This window comes from Abramis brama (genome assembly GCF_963993115.1).
Source record: "Abramis brama genome assembly, chromosome: 1".
NCBI lineage: Eukaryota > Metazoa > Chordata > Actinopteri > Cypriniformes > Leuciscidae > Abramis > Abramis brama.
This window is the reverse complement of record NC_139963.1, coordinates 15,725,164-15,747,308: the sequence shown is the minus strand read 5'-3', so window position 1 is coordinate 15,747,308 and position 22,145 is coordinate 15,725,164. Positions and strand designations below refer to the sequence as shown.

Here is a 22,145-nt window from a genome sequence, read left to right as displayed (position 1 = left end):
ACTCGAAATTTATACTTGGTTTTAATAAATATGACATTACATAGTTATTAGTGCACAAAAATACAAAATAAAATTGTATTTGGTCTCTCTTTTTATGCAATGTTTATTTGACCATGAGAACTGTGACTTGCTTAATAATGTGGAACATTTCCATTTACCGAAGACCTGGCAAACTATTTAACAAACCTGCCTGAGTTTGATACCAGTTATCTAAAAAGATAAAATAAAACAAACACTTTTTTTGAAAAGCTAAAATCTGAATGTTTATTGTACTGATATGTCACTTGCATAATAATTTGGAACAGTGTATATTAGGGGAGAAACGGTTCACAAACATGGCGGTTCGGTGCGTACCTTGGTTTGAAAGAAGTCTCTTATACTCACCAAAGATGCACTTGTTTGACCAAAAACAGTAATTTTTCTGAAACATTTCTTACTATTATTAATGTTGAAAACCGTACTTTCTGTGGAAACCATGAAACATTTTTTTTTCAGGATTCTTTGATGAACAGAAAGTTAATTTATTCAACAGCATTTATTTGAAATAGAAATCTTTTGTAAAATAGTCACTTTTGATCAATTACATGAAATTGAATTCTTCAAAACATATGTGACCCTGGGCCACAAAACCAGTCACATGGGTACATTTTTTTTAACATTTTCTTTTCATAAATAAGCTTTCCATTGATGTATGGTTTGTCAGGATAGGACAATATTAGGCCGAGATACAATTATTTGAAAATCTGGAATCTGAGGGTGCAAAAAAATCTAAACACTGATAAAATCTCCTTTAAAGTTGTTCATTTATGTTGGCGACTGTGCTGCATTCACTCACAAAAATACATGTTTTATATATTTACGGTAGGAAATTTACAAAATATCTTCATGGAACATGATCTTTACTTAATATCCTAATGATTTTTGGCATGAAAGAAAAATCAATAATTTTGATCCATACAATGTATTGTTACATTTCATGTATTGTTTGATATTGCCACAAATATACCCGTGCTACTAATGACTGGTTTTATGATCCAGGGTCACATATATGTAAAGAATTACAGTTCAAGTCAGTTTGATGAGGAAGTTTAAGTTTCACAGATGAGGAAGTTCAAAATGTTGACATTTCAAACGAAGATCTGATAAAATGACCAGACAGAAGCGCTTGTAGAATTTATTTACAATCTTTTAATGTAAAAAAAGTTATAACCGATCATTACAGCGTGCCTAGTGTATGCTATGAGTACATCATGATGAATGAAATCACACTGGACGCGTCCGAGACTGATTGTCGGTCACTGGAAAGAAAAAACATTTCCATTGTCAAAGATTAACTGCGTGTCCTTGGGTGACATTACATTGTCCGGCTGCCAACTTCCCTTGTTTATTGCAGGTTTCATTTCAACTTGGATCTGGCTGTGAAACATAACTGCATATTCACCCTCTCAGAAACCCCAGCACACATAATATTATTCATCAGTGCAGTGCGATCAAAACATGGCCCCCAAAACAAGACCCCGTCAAGAAAGAAATGGTCTAAAACTGATTCAGAAATCCAAGATATACAAATATCAGTTTTTTTAAATCGAGCATAAAACGATTAATACAGAAGAAGAAGATAAATACAATGCTTTTTTTTTTTTTGATCTTGACTAAGACGTGATTGACACGATTAGTGAGTATATTATAAGTCAATGGTGATGGTTTTCTCAATACGCAAGAACAGATTAAACATTCTGTGATGGAATTGGAGAGAAAAAAAGAAGAAGAAAAAAAGCAAATCATCAATTTAATTTGCACAGTTACTCAACGTGAGTCGGCGTTTGTCCAGAGTCATATGGGAATTTCCCCTCAGTGAGTCCCGGCTCCATCAGTTCATGGTTTCTCTGCCGTCGGAAAGGCACTAGTGATTAGACGACTGGAGACTGGCTTTAAGATTTCATATAAACAACAACAACAAAAACAATAGTGCTTGCGAGGCGTGTATAAACTATAAAAACATGGACATCCATCTTGAAGTAATCAAAAGGTTTGTGGCTGGTTACTATTGTGATCTGTCATTTATCATACTTGCGCTAAGCGACGTTTGGCATTTTTCGTGTGCAATGATTACAGATAAACTATGCTGATGCTTAAAACTGAATTAAAAAGACAGCGACGGGGTTTTTGGTCCCTCTAGCCGAAGGTGGCTCCACAGTTTGGACATCTCCTCTGACGCAGGGCCAGGCAGAAGAGAATTCCCAGAGGAAAGAAGAATATGGCACACATGATTCCCAGACATGTGAAATCGTCCTCCAGCACGCCGACCCTGAACACAGCACAACCCCACGGTCAGCACATACGTCACTCAAACATCTACCAGACCAGGCTTAAAGGGATACTCCACACAGTTTCTGGTCTCATTGACTTCCATAGTAGGAAAAAAATATACTATGGAAGTCAATGAGACCAGAAACTGTCTGGTTACTGACATTCTTCTAAATATCTTCCTTTCTGTTCATCAGAAGAAAGAAACTCATATAGGTTTGAAACAACATGAGGGTGAGTACCGGTATATGATGACAGAATTTTCATTTTAAAGTGGAGTATCCCTTTAAAGTCTGTTTAAACTGATTCAACTGAGAAGAATGGTTTATGTACTCTTCATATTACAAATGTTTTTCAAATTTGGCCCACAATGTGATGTTTGGTCCTAAAATGAGTTCGACATTTGATAAACCACATCAGCACAAGTTGCAACAGTAACAGCTAAAAATATGTCTCAATTCTCGTACGACCAAAGTTATTTTCATTCTCTGCTGTAACCAAATCTGAAAATAGCATTAGGCTGTAATTATTATTCTTGCGTATGGTTGTCAAGTGAACAGTGGCCTGTTAAAGGGTTAGTTCGGCCAAAAATTTAAGTTCTGTCATCAATAACTCGCCCTCATGTTGTTCAAAACTTTAGTTCATCTTCAAAACACAAATGAAGATCTTTTATTAGATTTTCGTTTATCCGTTGAAAGTCCGCACAAGCAAAACCTTAAAGCTTCAAAAAGTTCATAGACATCATAAAAGTAATACATATCAATCGAACAATTTAACACTTTTTAACACAGTGATTCCAACGATATCGTTCCTTTGTGTTGTTATGGTGGTGGTGTGAACTCTGCTATTCTTTTATATTTAGAACTATATCTTTATAGTTATCATCATCGTTATCGTCCTTTATGGCTTTGGAACAACATGAGGGAGAGTAAATAATGACAATTTTCCTTTTAGGGGAAACTATCCCTCTAACCAACCAGAATATTAAAACATGTATATTTATTTTACATATTTAGAAATATAAAAATGCATTTTTAATAAACAAAAGCATCAAACATCTTTAATTCTTAATTATAGACAGTCAGATTTTTGTATTATATATATGTTGTTCCAAACTGATTCAACTGATTCTGACACACACATACACAAAATATATATATATATATATATATATATATATATATATATATATATATATATATATATATATATATTGTGTATGTGTGTGTGTGTCCTGTATGATATAGCTCAGTATGATTTAAAAGGAGGAAGGGAACAACAATCACATTGTTTGTTTTGTGGTCACGCTCACTGAACTGGACTGATCTGGGGCATGAACCAAAGTTCAGTGTGAAATCAGTGCTGTCATGAGGTCACATGACTCTCTGAGTCACATGAGCTAGCAGGAAGTGCTTCTGGATTAAAACAACCTCAAAGAGGCCAGTTTAAGGCCAGGATTATGAGTTGAAAAGACTCTTATAGTACGATTTTAACTTTCAAAAAATCAGTAACACTTCACTATAAGGTTCATTAGTTAATGTAGTAACTAACATGAACTAACCATGAGCAACACATTTCTTACAGTCTTTGTTAATGTTAGTTAATTAAAATAAAGCTGTTTATTGTTTGTTCGTGTTATAGTTCACAGTGCATTAATTAATGCTATCAAGATTTTAATAAGTATTAGTAAATGTTGACATTAACAAAGATTAATAAATGCTGTATAAGTGCAGTTCACTATTAGTTCATGCTAACTGGTTAGCTAACTAATGAACCTTATTGTAAAGTGTCACGAAACAATCGTATTAGTCATGGCATAACATCAGACATGCACTGTCACACACTCACAAGCGAACAGGAAGACGAGTGAGCGGATACAGAAACCACTGTGAAGTCAGATGTTCTTTCCCCCGGTGAACAATGACATTACGTAAAGCTTAGTTGCCAAATACGAATAGCATGACTTCTCCTAAACGGATCTGACTGATACCGAGTGTGATGTGTGTATGCCTCACCTGCAGGCCGGACACCCCCCCACCACCACCACCGAGGGCTGGACGATGGTGTAGGTGCTGGCGTAGGCCGGCTGGGAGGCCACGGCTGCAGGCGGGCCCGGGATGGCCGGATAGCCTGAGGTGGCAGCCGGATAGCCTGAGGTGGCGGCCGGATAGCCTGAGGTGGCGGCCGGGAAACCTGTGGGACAGAGTTCACATCCATTAGCACTCCACGTTTCTCACTGTGTGATGAGCAGTGATGTTTTATGGCTTATTTATATTGTACAGGAAGCTATAGGTGAGGATACACCCTTGAGAAAAGAAGTCACGTGATTGTAGTGAATGTGCACTTGTAGTGTCCTTCAAATATTACGTTTATTTATTTTATTTTTTATGTACTTAAAAAGAGTACAATTTCTTAACACGCTTTTTAAAAGTGCACTTAATGTCAACTTTGTATTTTAACCCTCTGGTGCTCTTTTTTTATTATTTCGATGAAATGAGTGTACTATATTTTAGTTGGATAATGTTTTTTATTTAATATTTTGCATTTTTAAGGGATTTTATGGTACTAAATGATATTTACGCTGTACTCTGAAAATTACATTTCCAACTTAAACTGTCGTAAATCCTGAATGCTTTAGAGCAAAGCGTTTGATCTCTTTTCAAAGACGACACTTGGCAGATTATTGCTGAAGTGAAAACAAGTTTTAAAAAGTGAACTTTACGAATTTTAAAGTTATTGTTATGAAAAAAGCACAAAAATACTATTTTCAAACTTTATATGAAATATTTATTTTCAAAAATACGTTTTACTCTAAAACAAGCCATAAATCTAAACAAGTTGTGTTCCAAATTTGAGCTTGATATCTCAATAAATGAGTTTTTAACCAGATTTTGTTCAGGCCGCAGTACCAAACGTTTCCACTAGATGAAATTCGTCTCCCATTCATTTCCAATGCCGTCATTTTTGACCGCGAGGAGCACAAAAGTGTGACTTTTTTTAGGACCATTTAACTTTTTCGAATCATGTCCATGATTTTTTTTGTGTTCACATAGCAAGTGCCAAAAACATTTACCAAGTTTCGTACCATTCCGATGAAATAAAATATTCACTCACAAAAAAAGAAATGTAGAATTTTTCAGTAAAAAATGATGACAAGAGTAACACAGGGTTAAAGAACATTTTAAATCATTGTTTTAATAATCTTCTGTCATGCTTTAAAGAAGTGCTCTTATTTTGATGTGTTAACTAACATACTAAAGCACATGCAAAGTACTTGATTATAATTTTAACTGTAGTATGTTATTCAATATTACATTTAAAGTTAACAGGCTATATTATAAATGTACTGAACTGGAACTTCATTGTGTAATTACAAATATATTTCAAAACAACATACAAGTTTCAGTAGAAATGACATTAAAGTATATTTAATATATCATACATGCTTGTCAGTGACTTAAGTACTTAAGTGAGTCAAAAAAGCACTCTTACATTCAACTAATTGCGTTTAATATTAAATGTAAATTGTAAATAACATGCAATCAAGTGTCCAAAAACATTACATTCAGTTCACACTTAAGTAGATTCTTTATATAATTTCCAAAATAAGAGCTCTTTTTAAAGGTATGCTAAAGCGCACTACCTTTGAAGGTGAAGGGTAAGTATTGAAAGAGAGTATCTAAACTGAGTCAACCAACGTGTGCGTCAGTGTATTTATGATCTATGGACTTCAAACTTATAAAACTACATGAGAAACTTGTAACTGAATGGTTACCTCGTTCATATACCATGATATTTAGATTCACAGAATGTAGCCCAGTCACGAAATACATTAATAATAATACACATAAAACGTGACCTGGAGCCTGTTGCATAAATTGCTTAGACTTGTTTTATAAGTCAGGCGTCTTTTAGGACTGGCCGTGACTAACAAATCAGTCGTATGAAGACGTACAGTAGACTGTGCTAATTTGAGAATGAAAAGAGTGTTTATCATTAGGCTGAATTAGTCAGACTAGAAAGTCTAATCCGGTTTCCAGACTTTTTTTTTTTTTTTCTCAGATCTGTGACTGAATTACTCAGACTAATTTCTGACTCATAATAAATCAAGAAGTGTGTTTTGTTGTACTAAGGCTTGTGACACTTAAATCAGTGAGTGCGGTATTTTATAAGTAGTATTTTATAGAAAGTAACGCCGTTCCATTCAGTAAATGAGTATTTTTATTTTGTTTTAATTTGGGTTATTTTTTATAGTTTATAGTTATCAATTATTGGATTGCCAGTCTGTGAAAAGTCAAAGTTGTGAAAAGTTGTGAAAAGTCAAAGTCAAATGTAAAAAATGTGTAAACACACTTATTGAAATGGTTTTAAATTTATTCCTGATTTGTAAAAAAAATTTTTAACTCGAAATGATGATCTTATCAATGATCTCATCAATTGTCAGCTGACTGCTATGGTGCGGTCAAACGTTTGGAAACATTACTAGTTTTACAACTAAAATCTTCTGCTCATCAAGCCTGCATTTATTTGATCAAAAATACAGAAAATGTTAGAAAATTAAATGTTATTAAAATTTAAAATAATGGTTTTCTATTTTAACATGCTTTAAAATATAGGCTAATTTATACCTGTGATCAAAGTGTTCCTGTGATTCAGTGTCACATGATCCTTCAGAAGTCATTATAATATGATGATTTATTATCAATGTTGGAAATAGTTGTTATGACCTGTGATACTTTTTTCAGGATTCATTGATGAATATAAAGTTTAAAAAAGCATTTATTTAAAATAGAAATCTTTGCAACAATATAGACTACCGTTCAAATGTTTGGGGTCAGTTTTTTCTCCCTTTTAAAAAAAAAGAAATTAATACTTGTATTCAGCAAGGATGTGTTAAATTGCAACAAAAAAAAATTAAAAAGTGACTTTTATTGTTACAAAAGATTTTTATTTTGAATAAACGCTGTTCTTTTTAACTTTTAATTCATCAAAGAATCCTGAAAAAAGGATCTCAGATTCCAAAACAATATTAAGCATCACAACTGTTTCCATTATTGAGCATCAAATCAGCATATCTGAAAGATTTCTGAAAGATCATGTGACACTGAAGACTGGAGTACTGACGCTAAAAAAACAAATCAGCTTTACATCACAGGAATAAATTACATTATAAAGTATATTTCATAGAAAACCAATTATTTAAAATTGAAATAATATTTCACAATATTACCGTTTATTCTGTATTTCTAATCAAATAAATCCAGCCTTGATGAGCATAAGAGATTTCTTTCAAAAATCTGAAGCATATTAAATCACATTATTAATAACACCGTCCGTGTATTATTGCAGGATTATGAGCAGATTAAAACGCAGTGTCGGACAGTGTGTTTGTTCGCGGTTCTCTTGCCTTGGTAGGGCGGCGGTGCCTGAGGCTGGAAGCCCGTCGCGGGAGCAGCGGCCGCGGGGAACGAGCCGTACGCCGCCGGGACCGTGTTGTAGGCTGGAGGTCTGTCCTGGAGAAGAGGTTTAGAATCCATATCTAGTCCGAGGTGTCCTGTCCACTTCAGAAAACTAGTTTAAAAATCTTCTTGAGCTTGAACGATCACTTGGACTAACGCAAACAAAAAACAAAACAAAGATTGGATGAAAGTTCCTCCACTCTTCCCCATGCGACTTCAACGCGCTCTTTCAGCTTCGGGACAGGAATGCTTTGAAGACGTGTAAATGTCCTAAAGATGCGCCATAGCGACCTATTTCTTGATTTCTCTCGTTTATGAGAGAAATCTGGGTTTGGTAACGACTAAAACTCCTTATCAAACTCAAAAACGACGTTTTTCCTGCCGCACTGTCACAAGACTCGCTGTCACGTGATGAAGTGGAACGCGCATGCGCGGAGGCGGGGGAGGGGGCGCGCTTTAAAGTTATACACTTACATACGCGCTAAAAGTTTAATTTCTATATTTGTTATTAACTCGTTTATTATTTTATTTAGTTTATTTATATTCTTAGATTTTCCTTTCCCCTGCTGTTCTATGTTGTATCTACTAATGTTTGATACTTTGTTATATTATATTTGTAATTGTTGACTGATTAATAATAACAATACAAATGCTCACTAAAAAGAGTATCAGATAAAACAAAAAGGTTACAGTGCTTTTATTTCTGTTTACAACCATGTATACATGAGATAAAGGCTCTAGTCTTATGATAACACTGTGTTCTCTTACGAGAGTTCTCTCGTACTGCGTTCGTAGAACGCTGCGGGAAAAGTCTCTTTTCACGAAATACTGAAGCAAAATTATCCTTAATTTTCATATTTGTAAAACGCATTGCGGCAGTGCACAGCCATGGCGAGACGGCTCGCTCACTCATTGGCTGTTCTGCGGCAACTGCATGAGCCTATCGAGCGAGGGCTGATGCAACATCAGACCAATGAGAGTGCTTCGCGCGCTCCTCGTCACATCCCGCCGAAACGGGTGTGGCCATCCCCTATAAAAGGAGCTCGAGTAGGCTGATTCAACTGATTTTCATCTCTTCAGCGAAGCTCACGCATCGCTGGATCACGGAGAAGCAAGCGTCGTCGAGGCAAGCTTTTCAGCGGGACGAGCCCTTGAAGCCGCTGGCCTTCGCCGCCTTCTACTGCCGTACCTGCTGCGCTTTCCGGCGCTTCATATCCTTTATCTGCTCTGTTCTGTGTGTGTGTGTGCAGTGTTCCCCGAACACTCACCCCTAAAAGAGCCGCGTCTTTTTCAAGATGCCATCCTGTGGCTCGTGCCGAGCCCCGCTCACCGAGGGAGACCGCCATGTTATTTGCGTCTCCTGTCTGGGCGAAGATCACGCAGCGCTCGCGCTCGCTGACGGCGGCTGCCCTCACTGCGAGCTTTTGCCGATGGTGACTCTGCGGACTCGCCTGGCACAGTTCTCCGAGCCTGCGCCCCCCGCCGCGGTGCCGCGCCGTAAGAAGCGCCGCTCGCAGCGGGCCCCGGAACCCACCTCTTCCCGACAAAGCTCGCCGGCTCGCCCGCCAGCTTCACCGGCTTCCCCCGAAGCACTTCCTGATGCTCAGCGCCCGCAGTCTGCCGCCGCTTCATCTGAGGAAGTTGTTTCTGAAGTCGAGTCGGTCGAAAAGGATTCCTGCTCTCTGCTAGCTTCAGGCAGTGAAGACTGGGCGAGCTCTGCGGATCTCACGCCTCCTGCCCGAAAGCCGTCGGCTAGAGCTAGCATCGAGAGGGAGCTCATGCGAGTACTCGCGTTGGCCGCGGCGAGCCTCGGCCTCGAGTGGTCTGCACCGGAACTCCCCTCGCGCACCCGGCTTGATGGTAGCTTCCTCCCTGGTGAGCGCACTTCTCCTGTGTCTAAGCCCGCTCCGTTTCTTCCTGAGCTTCATGAAGAAGTGGCGAAGGCCTGGAACGCTCCCTTTTCTGCACGAACACGTTCGTCTGTATCCCCAGCATTTTCCTCCCTGGATAATGCTCAGGACCGAGGCTACCTCACTCTGCCGCCGGTGGAACAGGCGATAGCAGCCCACCTTTGCCCGCCCTCTGCTGGACGGCGGACTAAGCCTGCGCTGCCGTCAAAAGCCTGCCGCATGACGTCGTCGATGCTCGCGCGGATCTTCTCCGCCGCTGGGCAGGCGGCATCGGCTCTGCACACCATGGCCACGCTTCAGGTTTTCCAAGGCGATCTCCTCCGCAAACTGGACGAGATAGGACCTGAAGCTATCTGCATCGCGGACCTGAGAAGCGCGTCGGATCTTTCCCTCCGCGCTACCAAGGCTGCAGCACAAGCCATGGGACGCTGTATGGCTTCCGCTACCGTAGCCGAGAGGCATTTGTGGCTGACGCTCACGGAGATGGCTGATGCAGAGCGCAACGCGTTCCTCGACGCCCCGCTATCCTCCGCTGGCCTTTTTGGATCTTCTCTCTCCGAGCTCGTGGAGAGATTTTCCGAAGCCCAAAAAGCGTCACAGGCGTTCAAGCACTTCCTGCCGAAGCGCCCCAGTTCTGCAGCGGGCCGTGAGAAACAGGCCCCTCGGAGCTCACAGCCTCAGCCCCCGCCTTCGGCCGCCCCCTCACAGCGACAGCAGCGCAGCTCACGCCCTCGCTCTCGCTCTACTAGCCGCCGCCCCACTCACCGCGGGCCGCGACCAAGGGTTGTGTTGAAGCCGGAAGCCCCAAAGAAATCCTAGCACGCCTAGGAAAGCGCAGGTGTGTAAGCCCCGTTGCGACCGGGCCCTCACCAAAGCGCACCGCTGTCTCAGTCCCAGGAATTGCGACTGCTTCAGCGTTCTCAGCAGAGCACAAGCCCGCACAGCTGCCCGCTTGCCTGCACACAAAAGCTGTTTTTACGGCTACCCAGATAAATCCCGAAAAGAGTGTATTTTCTGGTGTCCCGGCCATGGCCGATGGTGCTATAAATGTAGTGTTGATGCCCACTTCTCTGTGCCCATCCCTACACACAAGCACAGCCCTGCACACAGGGCCCGTACTCATAAGATCGACGCAGTTCGATCGCGCCCCAAACATAGTCAAAGTGCCCACTTCCCAGTGCCCACAAACACTATGTCTGGCAAGCCACAGGCTCCCTGTAAAAACGGGACCTGTGCGCGCCCGCTCTGTTCAAGCAGACAGCGCGGCCAAAGCAGTAAACGTGCCCGGTCCCCGCCCACGTTCACTTGTAGGCTGCATGAGACCTTCTCAGACCTCCCCCGCTCAGATAAACACTGTAGCGCGGTCGAGGATGAGCGTTTTGCCCGCTGTATTACGCGCGCTCCCCGCCTCAAATGTCTCAGGCGTAACGCCTATGCTAGCGCACCCCGAAGCGCCGCCGTCGCACAGCGAACAGAGCGCGCTTCGCATCCAACCCCTAGCCGGCCATGCACACGCATGGGCCGCGCTTCCAGGGGTTTCGGACTGGGTGCTAGACATTATAAAGAGAGGCTTCTCGCTACAGTTTTGTCGACGCCCTCCACGCTTCACAGCGCGCGTCGAAACTACGGTGAATTCAGAAGTAGCACACCTACTTCGCGCCGAAATATCAAAACTGTTGAGCAAAGGGGCGATACAACATGTATCCCAAGCTCAAAGCGAAGGGGGGCTATACAGCAGATACTTCCTAGTCCCCAAAAAGGACGGTGGTATCAGACCCATACTAGATCTAAGACGACTAAACAGAGCTTTAGTGAAACGCAGTTTCAAAATGCTCACGACCAGCAAAATCCTCGCGCACATTCGCCGAGAAGACTGGTTTATGTCGATAGATCTAAAGGACGCGTATTTTCAAATACAGATAGCGTCACGCCACAGGCGATTCTTGAGATTCGCCTTCGAGGGTCGGGCATACCAGTATACAGTCCTGCCATTCGGCTTGTCCCTGGCACCCCGTACATTTACGAAGTGCATGGACGCAGCGCTCGCTCCCCTCAGACTCAGGGGCATGCGAGTGCTGAACTATTTGGACGACTGGCTGATCATAGCTCAATCACGATCTCAGCTCGTGGAGCACAGAACCATGTTACTCGATCACCTCGAGAATCTTGGTATCATGATCAATTGGACGAAGAGCTCCCTGAACCCCAGCCAAACTATATCGTTTCTGGGCATCGTTCTGGACTCTCGTTCTATGACGGCGCAGCTGTCGCAACAGCGCGCGCTGCGCATACAGCACGCAGCGAGGTCCTTCCGCTGCGGTGCGATTATCCCGCTCAAACGGTTTCAGAGGATGCTGGGCCTCATGGCCTCAGCATCATCAGTTCTCCAGCTGGGCCTGCTTCGCATGCGCCCTCTGCAGTTCTGGTTGAAAGCGCGAGTGCCACGCGGAGCGTGGGCACTCAGCCGATTGCGCCTCAAAGTCGATCAAGACTGCGCAGCAGCCCTGAGACCATGGGCGGCGGGCGATTGGTACCGTTCAGGTGTAAGCCTGGGGACTTCCTCGAGAGTGAAAGTGGTGTCTACGGACGCATCCACCTCGGGATGGGGAGCGCTGCTCGAGGGCAGGCCGTTCTTTGGCCTTTGGTCAGAACGAGAAAAGCTCCAGCATATCAACTGCCTGGAAATGCTAGCAGTTCACAACGCGCTGACGCGCTTTTGTCCCCACATCAAGGACCAACACGTCGTAGTCCGCTCGGACAACACGGCCGTGGTGTCCTACATAAATCGCCAGGGCGGTCTCGGATCCAGTTCCCTTTTCAGGCTGGCCGAGCGCCTCCTAATATGGGCTCAGCGCAACCTGCGCTCGCTGAGAGCGGTGCATGTGCCCGGGACACTCAACCTGGGTCCAGACAGGCTGTCCAGGAACAACGTTCCCACGGGCGAATGGTCTCTACACCCACAAACAGTCCGGCTGTTGTGGCAGAGATTCGGCAGGGCGGAGGTGGACCTATTCGCGTCCCCAGAAAACGCTCATTGCCCCGTGTTCTTTTCGAAGAACGACAGCGCACTGTCCCACAAGTGGCCGCACTGCCCGCTATACGCGTTTCCCCCAGTCTCCCTCCTACCTCAGGTGCTGGAGCGAGTCAGGGAAGTGAAATGCCCAGTACTGCTTATAGCACCGTTCTGGGACAACCAAGCCTGGTTTCCAGTCCTGATGCAGTTAGCAGACTCCGCTCCATGGCCAGTGCCATTGAGGAGAGATCTCCTCTCGCAGGCCAGGGGCTCGATTTGGCACCCACACCCAGAGCTGTGGTCCCTTCATGCGTGGACGCTCAACGGTTACCCGTTAGTCTCACGGATGGAGTGCTGAACACCATCACTCAGGCTAGAGCGCCTTCCACCAGGCGGCTTTATGCCTCGAAGTGGTCGGTTTTCTCCAGCTGGTGTACAGCTCGGGGCCTGTCACCCCTCGATTGTGAGGTGACGGAGGTTCTCTCCTTCCTACAAGAGCTGTTGGACAAGGGCAGATCCCCTTCCACGCTCAAAGTCTATGTGGCGGCTATCGCAGCGTGCTCGACAGCAACGCCAGGCCAGTCACTGGGAAGGAACGATTTAGTCATCCGCTTCCTCAGGGGAGCTAGGAGGCTGAATCCCCCCAGACCTCCCTCAGTCCCGGTGTGGGACCTTTCTACGGTCTTGGCAGCCATGAAAGGTCCCCCCTTTGAGCCTATCCAATCTGTCAGCCTCAAACATCTGTCTTTCAAAACGGTGTTTTTGATGGCCCTCGCTTCGGTGAAGCGCATAGGCGATCTGCACGCGCTCTCTGTGAGTCCAACGTGCTTGGAGTTTGGGCCCAATGACTCCAAAGTCATACTCAAACCTAGGCACGGCTACGTGCCGAAATCCCTCAACACTCCGTTTAGGGCTCAGGTTATTTCCCTGTCTGCCCTGCCGGGATCAAACGAGGAAGGGGACTCGAGCTGTCTTTGCCCCGTTAGGGCTTTAAGAGCTTATGTGTCCCGCTCCGCTGCCTTCAGACAGACGGAGCAGCTCTTTGTCTCGTTCAGTGGACGTTCCAAGGGAACGGCTGTTTCGAAACAGAGCCTGTCCAGGTGGGTGGTTGACGCCATAACAATGGCTTATACCACCAAGGGCCTTCAGTGCCCCTTGGGCATTAGAGCGCATTCCACGAGAGGCGTTGCCTCATCGTGGGCCTGGTCTAGCGGGATTTCCTTACAGGAAATATGTACGGCGGCGGGCTGGTCCTCGCCGTCTACATTCATAAGGTTCTACAACCTAGAAGTTCCCGCCTTGCAGGCCAGGTTGTTTTCGGTTTAGCCGAATCAGCTGTCTAACCAGGACACTGATTTCGCAGGCGCACAGCGCCACCGAAGACTTCACCGCACTTGCAAGCCAAGTATTTTCGGTGTATTCGAGTCAGCTGTCTAAACACGGCACTGATATCGTAGACGCACAGCGCCGCCGAAGTTTTCTGGGCAGAATTGTGTAAGACCCATGTTTTTCCCACATTAGCCAGGCTCCCTCCTGCCTATGTGATGTTATATCGCGTCTAGAACGCACCTATTTGGGCGAAAGTGTGTAAGTCCCACATTTCCCACATCAGCCAGGCTCTCCCTGCCTATGTGACGCTGTATCGCGCTTAAGGGCGCATCCATTTGGGCGAAATTACGTAAGACCCACATTTCCCACATTAGCCAGGCCTCCCCCTGCCTATGTGATGTTATATCGCGTCTTAGGACGCAGCTATCTGAGGGTGGTTGTCCCCCCCCCCCTCCAGACTCTCCGAAGTCTACCGGGTGATTATGCACTGTATACCTGGACTAGCTTCCAGTGGTCGGTGTTTTCTCATCCCAGCACGCACGGCGTCTTACAAGTGGTTCCCGCAGCGTTCTACGAACGCAGTACGAGAGAACTCTCGTAAGAGAACGTACTCGGTTACTAACGTAACCTCGGTTCTCTCTAGAAGAGGGAACGAGTACTGCGTTCCCTGCCGTGCGCGCGGTTCGCTCTGGTTCGCTTCGGCGATGAAAACCAGTTGAATCAGCCTACTCGAGCTCCTTTTATAGGGGATGGCCACACCCGTTTCGGCGGGATGTGACGAGGAGCGCGCGAAGCACTCTCATTGGTCTGATGTTGCATCAGCCCTCGCTCGATAGGCTCATGCAGTTGCCGCAGAACAGCCAATGAGTGAGCGAGCCGTCTCGCCATGGCTGTGCACTGCCGCAATGCGTTTTACAAATATGAAAATTAAGGATAATTTTGCTTCAGTATTTCGTGAAAAGAGACTTTTCCCGCAGCGTTCTACGAACGCAGTACTCGTTCCCTCTTCTAGAGAGAACCGAGGTTACGTTAGTAACCGAGTACGTTATTGGGCATGTGGGTCACGGTGAGATGAGAAACCGTGACATGACCTGAGCTGTTGTAATCTCGGTAATTCCGACATGGCGTAAACATCAAACGGTTCAAAATTCACGTTCATGGGTGTGATTTCCAATTCATTAACAAATGTTCAACCTTTCAATAAACCATTGTATCTGGTTTCCAAAAACCCGGTCTGAGTGAACATAACCAGTTTTGAAGCACATGTTTAATGCTGCCTTTTCGGAATTATCGGTAATACGACTTTCCTAGTTGGAAATTGTGTAAGAACGTCTTCGCAAGTCGTGTTTTCTTTTACTGTCTATAGTTTAAAGGGCCAAACCGGCCCTAATAGGCTATGTGAGTAAATTGATTAATTTTCAATTTAAATTAATGCATCAGTGTCTATTGACAGACACTACAATACAAAAATACAGCTGTAAAGCAACCGAGCGTTACTGCATGCAATGTTTTTTACATGCAACACTTCACAGCCATGTTGATTTTATTTAATTTTTTTATCCAACGAACTTTAGTAGTATACAATAAAGCATATATAATTTACATCTTAATACATCCAAAAACAAAATTAAAATTATTATTACGATTTTTTTAAACATGCCAGAGAGTCTCTGACATACATCAGTTACTTAAAGTTAATAAAGAAAATTGTTGTTTTCAAAACGTTGTTCCCAAATGTTATATTCTATTCACACCACAAATAAGGAATAGCCTACACTTCAAAACACACAAGGTCGAAAAAGAAGAAAAACAACAGTATTTCAAACACATTTTCAGCAAAATTATATTGTAAGTATAGCCTTTTAATTCATCTGATACATCGCCTGTCAATGCATTACATCAGTCTGAAGTAACAGCTGAAGTATAAGAGTTAGCACTCGTGTATCACCCTTGAGTTTTTAATTATTGAGAGAGTAAAGAGTGAATAATTGATCGCGTAAACCTGCGCATGTATGAGAGCTCTGCGCGACGGAAAAACATACGTGCGCGCACAGGCTGTCCAATCAGAAGCTTCGATTTCGGCATTTCCGTGAGCGCTGACCAATCAGAGCGAAAATACCCCTGACTTCCTGCTTTGGTTCTCTGAGCTCTTAGAATAATGCTGGGAATAATAATAAACGGGTTGCTGATGTTTGTAATGCTCGGAATAGATGAAGACTCGGAACACAATCATTAGACTACACAGAGGGTGAGTTTATTAGCACATCTGAGCGGAATGTGAATTCGTTATGTGTCGGAATTTATATTCGTCGTATTAGGCTACTATCATTAAACATCATAAATCATAAGGCGAAAGCAAGTGCATAAATGTTTTACATTTAATTAAATGAAGCAGAGAATAATAAGGCTGTAATAATTGATCCAGAGAGACAGGTGCGAGTTGACCACTGGTGTCCAGTAACAGTTACCTGTAGGCTATCTCTTACTTCACTAGAGTAGCATATCTTAATGTGTGTATTATTAGTTATTATATAAATGTATTATTGCTTGATCTATATGTGAATCAAATTAAATAAGCAAGCTGTAAAATACAATTTGTGTCATTTTAATTGTGAACTTTTTGCCTGTCTGTGGTTTAATAACTAAACAACAAAGAGCTGTTCATATATATATATATATATATATATATATATATATATATATATATTATATATAATAGAACTTCAATTTTATATTAAATAAAGTATATATAATATATACTATTGTTCAAAAGTTTGGAGTCATTCGGTTTTTTTTAAAGGAAATTAAGACTTGTTCAGCAAAGACACATTAAATTGATAAAAAGTGACATTAAAGGTATTTATAATAATACAAAAGATTTCTATCTCAAATAAATGCTGTTCTGTTTTGAACTTTCTATTCATCAAATAATCCTGAAAAAAATGTATCACGGTTTCCACAGAAATATGAAGCAGCACAACTGTTCTCAACACTGATAATATTAGAATTAGAATGATTATTAGAATATTAGACTGATTTCTGAAGGATCATGTGTCGCTGAAGACTGGAGTAATGATGCTGAAAATTCAGCTTTGATCACAGGAATAAATTACATTTTACAATATATTAAATTAGAAAACAGATCCTTTAATTTTTGTCTCACAATATTATTGTGTATTTTTGTTCAAATATGCAGTCTTGATAAAGATAAACAAATTCTTATTGACCACAAACTTTTGAACGGTAGTAAATCGGCAGCGAGAGTGTACGTGTGTGTGTGTGTGTGTATATATATATATATATATAGATATATATAGATAGATATAGATATATATACACACTACCGGTCAAAAGTTTTAGATTGGTAAAATGTTTTTAAAAGAAGAATCTTCTGCTCACCAAGGCTGCATTTATTTGATTAAAAAATACAAACAAAAAGTCATATTGTGAAATATTATTACAAAATTAAAAATAACTGTTTTCTATGTGAATACAGTAAAGTGTAATTTATTCCTGTGATCAAAGCTGAATTTTCAGCATCATTATTCCAGTCTTCAGTGTCACATGATCCATCAGAAATCATTATAATATGATGATTTGATGCTCAAGAAACATTTATGATTATTATCAATGTTGAAAATATTTTTTTACATTTTTATTTCATGATGCTATGATGAATAGAAAGTTCAAAAGAACAGCATTTATCTGAAATCTAAAGCTTTTGTAACATTAAACACTACCGCTCAAAAGTTTGGGGTCAGTAAGAATTTTATTTTTATTTTGGGGGGAAATAAATAAAATAAATCAATACTTTTATTCATCATGGATGAATTAAATTGATCAAAAGTTACAGTAAAGACATTTATAATGTTAGAAAATATTCTATTTTAAATAAATGCTGTTCTTTTGAACTTTCTATTCATCAAAGATTTTTGGGGAAAAAAAATGTGCACAACTGTTTTCAACGTTGAAAATAATAATGAATGTTTTTTGAACATCAAATCAGCATATTAAAATGATTTCTGAAGGATCATGTGACACTGAAGACTGGAGTACTGATGCTGAAAATTCATTACATTTTAAAATATATTAAAATAGAAAACAGTCATTTTAAATTGTCATAATATTTCACAATATTACTGTTTTTTTATTATTGTTTTTATCAAATAAATGCAGCCTTGGTGAGCAGAAGATACTTCTTTTAAAAATATAAAAAATCTTACCGATCCAAAACTTTTGACCAGTAGTGTATATATACTATATAGTACTGTGCAAAAGTCTTACTGTAGGTACGTCAGTATTTTGAACAAAAAAATGGTTTTATTTATATCTTTTGCTGCAGTGTGTCAGTGGGAAATATCAGTTTACATTTCCATTTTGCCATTAATTGTAATAATCCAGTGATATTTTTGTAAGCACACAGAGTCTGACAACAGCCGGTATGATCTGATCTCACCATCATCGAGTCTGTCTGTGATTACATGAAGAAACAGGAAAAAACTGAGACAGACTAAATCCAAAACAACTGTCTCCAAGACGCTTGAAGAAACCTTCCTGCAAAGCTACAGCACTGTGAGAAGTTCTTAGGCTGTTGTCAGACTTACAAAAAATATCACTGGATTATTACAATTAATGGCAAAATGAATGTTTGGAAATGTAAACTGATATTTCCTACTGACACACTACAGCAAAAGAAGATATAAGTAACTGACTTAAAACCATTTAGTTTTTTGGTCAAAATACTGACATGCCTTATACTTTTTGACAGTACTGAATAAGCCATGTTATGTATGTTTCATAAAGCACGGTCAGTAGTGCTGTTGACTGCGTGTGCTCTGCAGGGCCGATGATGTCCGGGTCGCTGCTGTGGGCGGTGGATGTGTACGGGCGGGTGTTCAGTCTGTCGGCCCCTAGGGGGCGCTGGAGCCGCGCTGCTGATATAGTGCTGGAGCTGAAGCGCGTGACGGGCTCTCATCAGTGCTGCTGGGGCATCGGCTGCGACCATCACGTCTATCTCAATGTGTATCCCAGTCAAGTGCCTATACGCCACCAGGAAGAGACCTATGAAAACCAGGTGTGCTCAGTTTCATTTTCTTTCTCGAATTTTCAATTCAATTGCGATTTGGCATGATTAAATACTGTACATAATAAGGTCCCATTTGTTGAAGTCGGCATGAAACGGAAGTTGCGATGTTCTGTATTTCCCTATTGTGACGTAGGAGTGAAACTTACTGCTTCTTGAACAAGAATAAATGTAGGGCGGGGCTTGATTTTGTCCTTGGGGATTTGATTGGATGGTTGTGGTTTGCTATTGGCTGATCTCATGTGAGTGACAGGTTGCTCCGCCCTCACGCCAGTAATCGCATCATCAGAGAAGAGAAGAGAGGAGGGGACGTTATTCTGATTCAAGATTACAAAGCACATGAATTAAAAAAAATGATGTGCACAGATAAATCCTTTAGGTTACACTTTATTGCAAGGTGTTACTGTGTAATTATAGATTTAAGTGATGAGTAATATTAATTAACTTCATGTACTGTACTTACTACAGTGTTAGGAATAGGGTTTGGTTTAGGGTTAGCTGGTATGATGTATAATTTATAGTTATTACTATAGTAAAGTACATGTAAAATGTAACAAGGACACTGTAAAATAAAGTGTTACCATCATTTATAAATACTGCAATATTATACTGCAATAATCCATTGTCCATTTTGATTTCATGGTGTTTTAAACATTAGTTAATGCATTAACTAACTTTTCTAAAATGAAGTAGGAAAATACAACAGGTTATTGTTAGTTTATGTTAGCTCAGGTCCATTAAAGACTATTATGCCCCTTCTTTACAAGATGTAATATAAGTCTCAGGTGTCCCCAGAATGTGTCTGTGAAGTTTCAGCTCAAAATACCCCACAGATCATTTATTATACTTGTTGTAAATACACATTTTTGAGTGGAAGGAAAAGCATTCTGTTTTCGTGCATGTATTTTTAAATGCAAATGAGCTGCTGCTCCCGCCCCCATTTCCAGAAGAGGGCGGAGCCTGTACAGCTAAGTCCTCTTTCACGTCTTATTGCGCTTAAGCTGTCAAATACACACACAGTTATGTCAAAAACACACAACGTTCACATAAACCCAGTCAGTTATGTCTGTGAATGTAAACAGCAAGTAAGGAAATCACATATTAGATCTGTGTATTAAAGTGAAAGAAGCTTAATATACAGGACCTACTGCTATACTGTTAATATGAATCAAACGATAAAAGAAAAACAGAAAATTACTCACTATTCTGATTGAATTAACTTTAATAGGCCCTATGATTTCCTCGATGGAGAAAACATGGACGAAATCATGGAAACCAGTCATAAAAAATGGAATTTACTGTATAAACCGGAATTTCACGGAATTTGTCAATTTTAATAGATAAAAAAAAGTTTCATTTCCTGCACACACACACTGAAGCACGTGTGACGCTCGCGGTGTTTTCAGCCTCTGCTGTCTCACTATATGAGGACATGAATGCATGAACTTCTTCTCCAGAGCTGCCCTGAGAGTCACTTCACCAGCATTTAACCGTTTCATATCACACACACAGAAACTCACGGCAACCCGTCAAAATAAAAGTTCGATTTAACTTGAGAAATTGTGACAGAAATATATTATTGTTGTACAGTAGAATTTAGCTACGTTTCAATGTAATTATAATACTAACACTAATAATAATGACAAAAATAATAACAAATTATTTTTAAAACAATATTTTAAGGAATATTCATTTTTTTTATATTTTAATTATTCAATGTTTTAATTTTATGCAGCACTTTGTTTGACAAAGTCATTCATGATTAAAAGATAAATTAAATTAATGTTTTATGCCTTCATTTGATTGCAAGAAAAATTTACATATACAACACAGAATTTCACAAAAACAAATATTTCATAGAAATTATTTTTTATTATAAATTATAATAATAAATTGTTGTTTTTATTAATTAAATTAATTAGACATAAAAATAAAATAAAGTTTGAGAAAAAAATATTTTAATAAATTGTTGTTAAATTGTATAATTTAAAATTTAATTAAACCATTAAAATGGAGTAAAAAAAAAAAAAAAAAAAAATCCAGAAAAAATTACAAAAGAAAAAACGGAATTGGGAAAAAATAAAATGGATTTCATTGGGCCCTACTTTAGCATCTTTATTAAGAATACATTTCTTCCTTGAACGCTGCTGTTAAACGCTCTGGCGAGGAGATGAACACGGCGGATGATGTACAGCTCACTGAGGGCGGGGTCTATGCTAATAGGACAGAGTCCGTCAGCAGTTGTGGGCGGGGCCTAATCATTAGTGACGTCACAAAAGCTACAATCTGCAAACGGCTTGTTCTGAGACACTGCTTATGATTTATGGGGATTAAAAAAAGAGGAGTGTGTGGACTTTTACCATTATAGGGTGGTTGTGTACACACACTGCAAACAAATATTTATGTTCAGACACCATGTAAAAGTTGAAATTTAAATTAAATTATTTGAACAGATACAACCTTTGAACTTTTTATTAGTAAATGTTAAAATTAATATTGACAAAATACTAATAAATGCTTTAGAAGTATATGTATATATATATATGCATGCTAAGATTCTCTGTGTGTTTTCCAGAGGTGGAACCCGGTTGAAGGTTACACAGACACACTCCTCCCGACAGACCGCTGGCAGTGGACGGATGACTCCGGCTCGATCCCACAGCCTCTCCACAGCTTTGAGCTGCCGTCTGCTAACTGGGAGTGGGAGGGCGACTGGTATGTGGATGATGAAAGCTGTGGGAGAGAATCTACTGAGACTGGGGTGAGGGACACAATCTCATAAACTCACCCATCCCAAACCTAACCTACTCTCCACTTACCCTCTAAACCCCGCACTAACCTCCTCCTGTGCTGTCAGGGCTGGGAGTATGCAGTGGACTTCCCTGCATCCTTCAGCAAAGACAAGAAGTGGAATTCGTGTGTCCGTCGCAGGCGATGGCTTCGCTACAGGAGATATAAAGCGCTGGGATCATGGGCCAAGGTATAATCTATCAAATGTAGTTACTTCAATGTTAAACAGCCAATGATCAGCCTTACTACAACCC

General features: G+C 41.0%; 2 protein-coding genes across 2 annotated transcripts in view; one reads left to right on the top strand and one right to left on the bottom strand.

Moving 5' to 3' along the window:
- Nucleotides 1–1,165: 1,165 nt before the first annotated feature.
- bri3 (brain protein I3) lies at nucleotides 1,166–8,195 on the bottom strand. Its single transcript, XM_084120083.1, has 3 exons — nucleotides 7,715–8,195; nucleotides 4,323–4,500; nucleotides 1,166–2,308 (listed from the first exon to the last, which is right to left on the bottom strand). Exons 1-3 carry the CDS (start codon nucleotides 7,842–7,844, stop codon nucleotides 2,176–2,178), a joined length of 441 nt encoding a protein of 146 aa, XP_083976209.1. The 5' UTR covers nucleotides 7,845–8,195; the 3' UTR covers nucleotides 1,166–2,175.
- A 7,925-nt stretch (nucleotides 8,196–16,120) lies between these two features.
- The window catches only part of tecpr1b (tectonin beta-propeller repeat containing 1b), a 30,622-nt gene continuing 24,597 nt past the window's right edge, over nucleotides 16,121–22,145 (top strand). Inside the window, exons 1-4 of the mRNA XM_084120072.1 lie at nucleotides 16,121–16,266; nucleotides 18,860–19,092; nucleotides 21,677–21,862; nucleotides 21,959–22,081. Coding sequence (XP_083976198.1) covers nucleotides 18,865–19,092; nucleotides 21,677–21,862; nucleotides 21,959–22,081 — 537 coding nt within the window. The 5' untranslated portion in view covers nucleotides 16,121–16,266; nucleotides 18,860–18,864. The remainder of the gene's footprint in view (nucleotides 16,267–18,859; nucleotides 19,093–21,676; nucleotides 21,863–21,958; nucleotides 22,082–22,145) is intronic.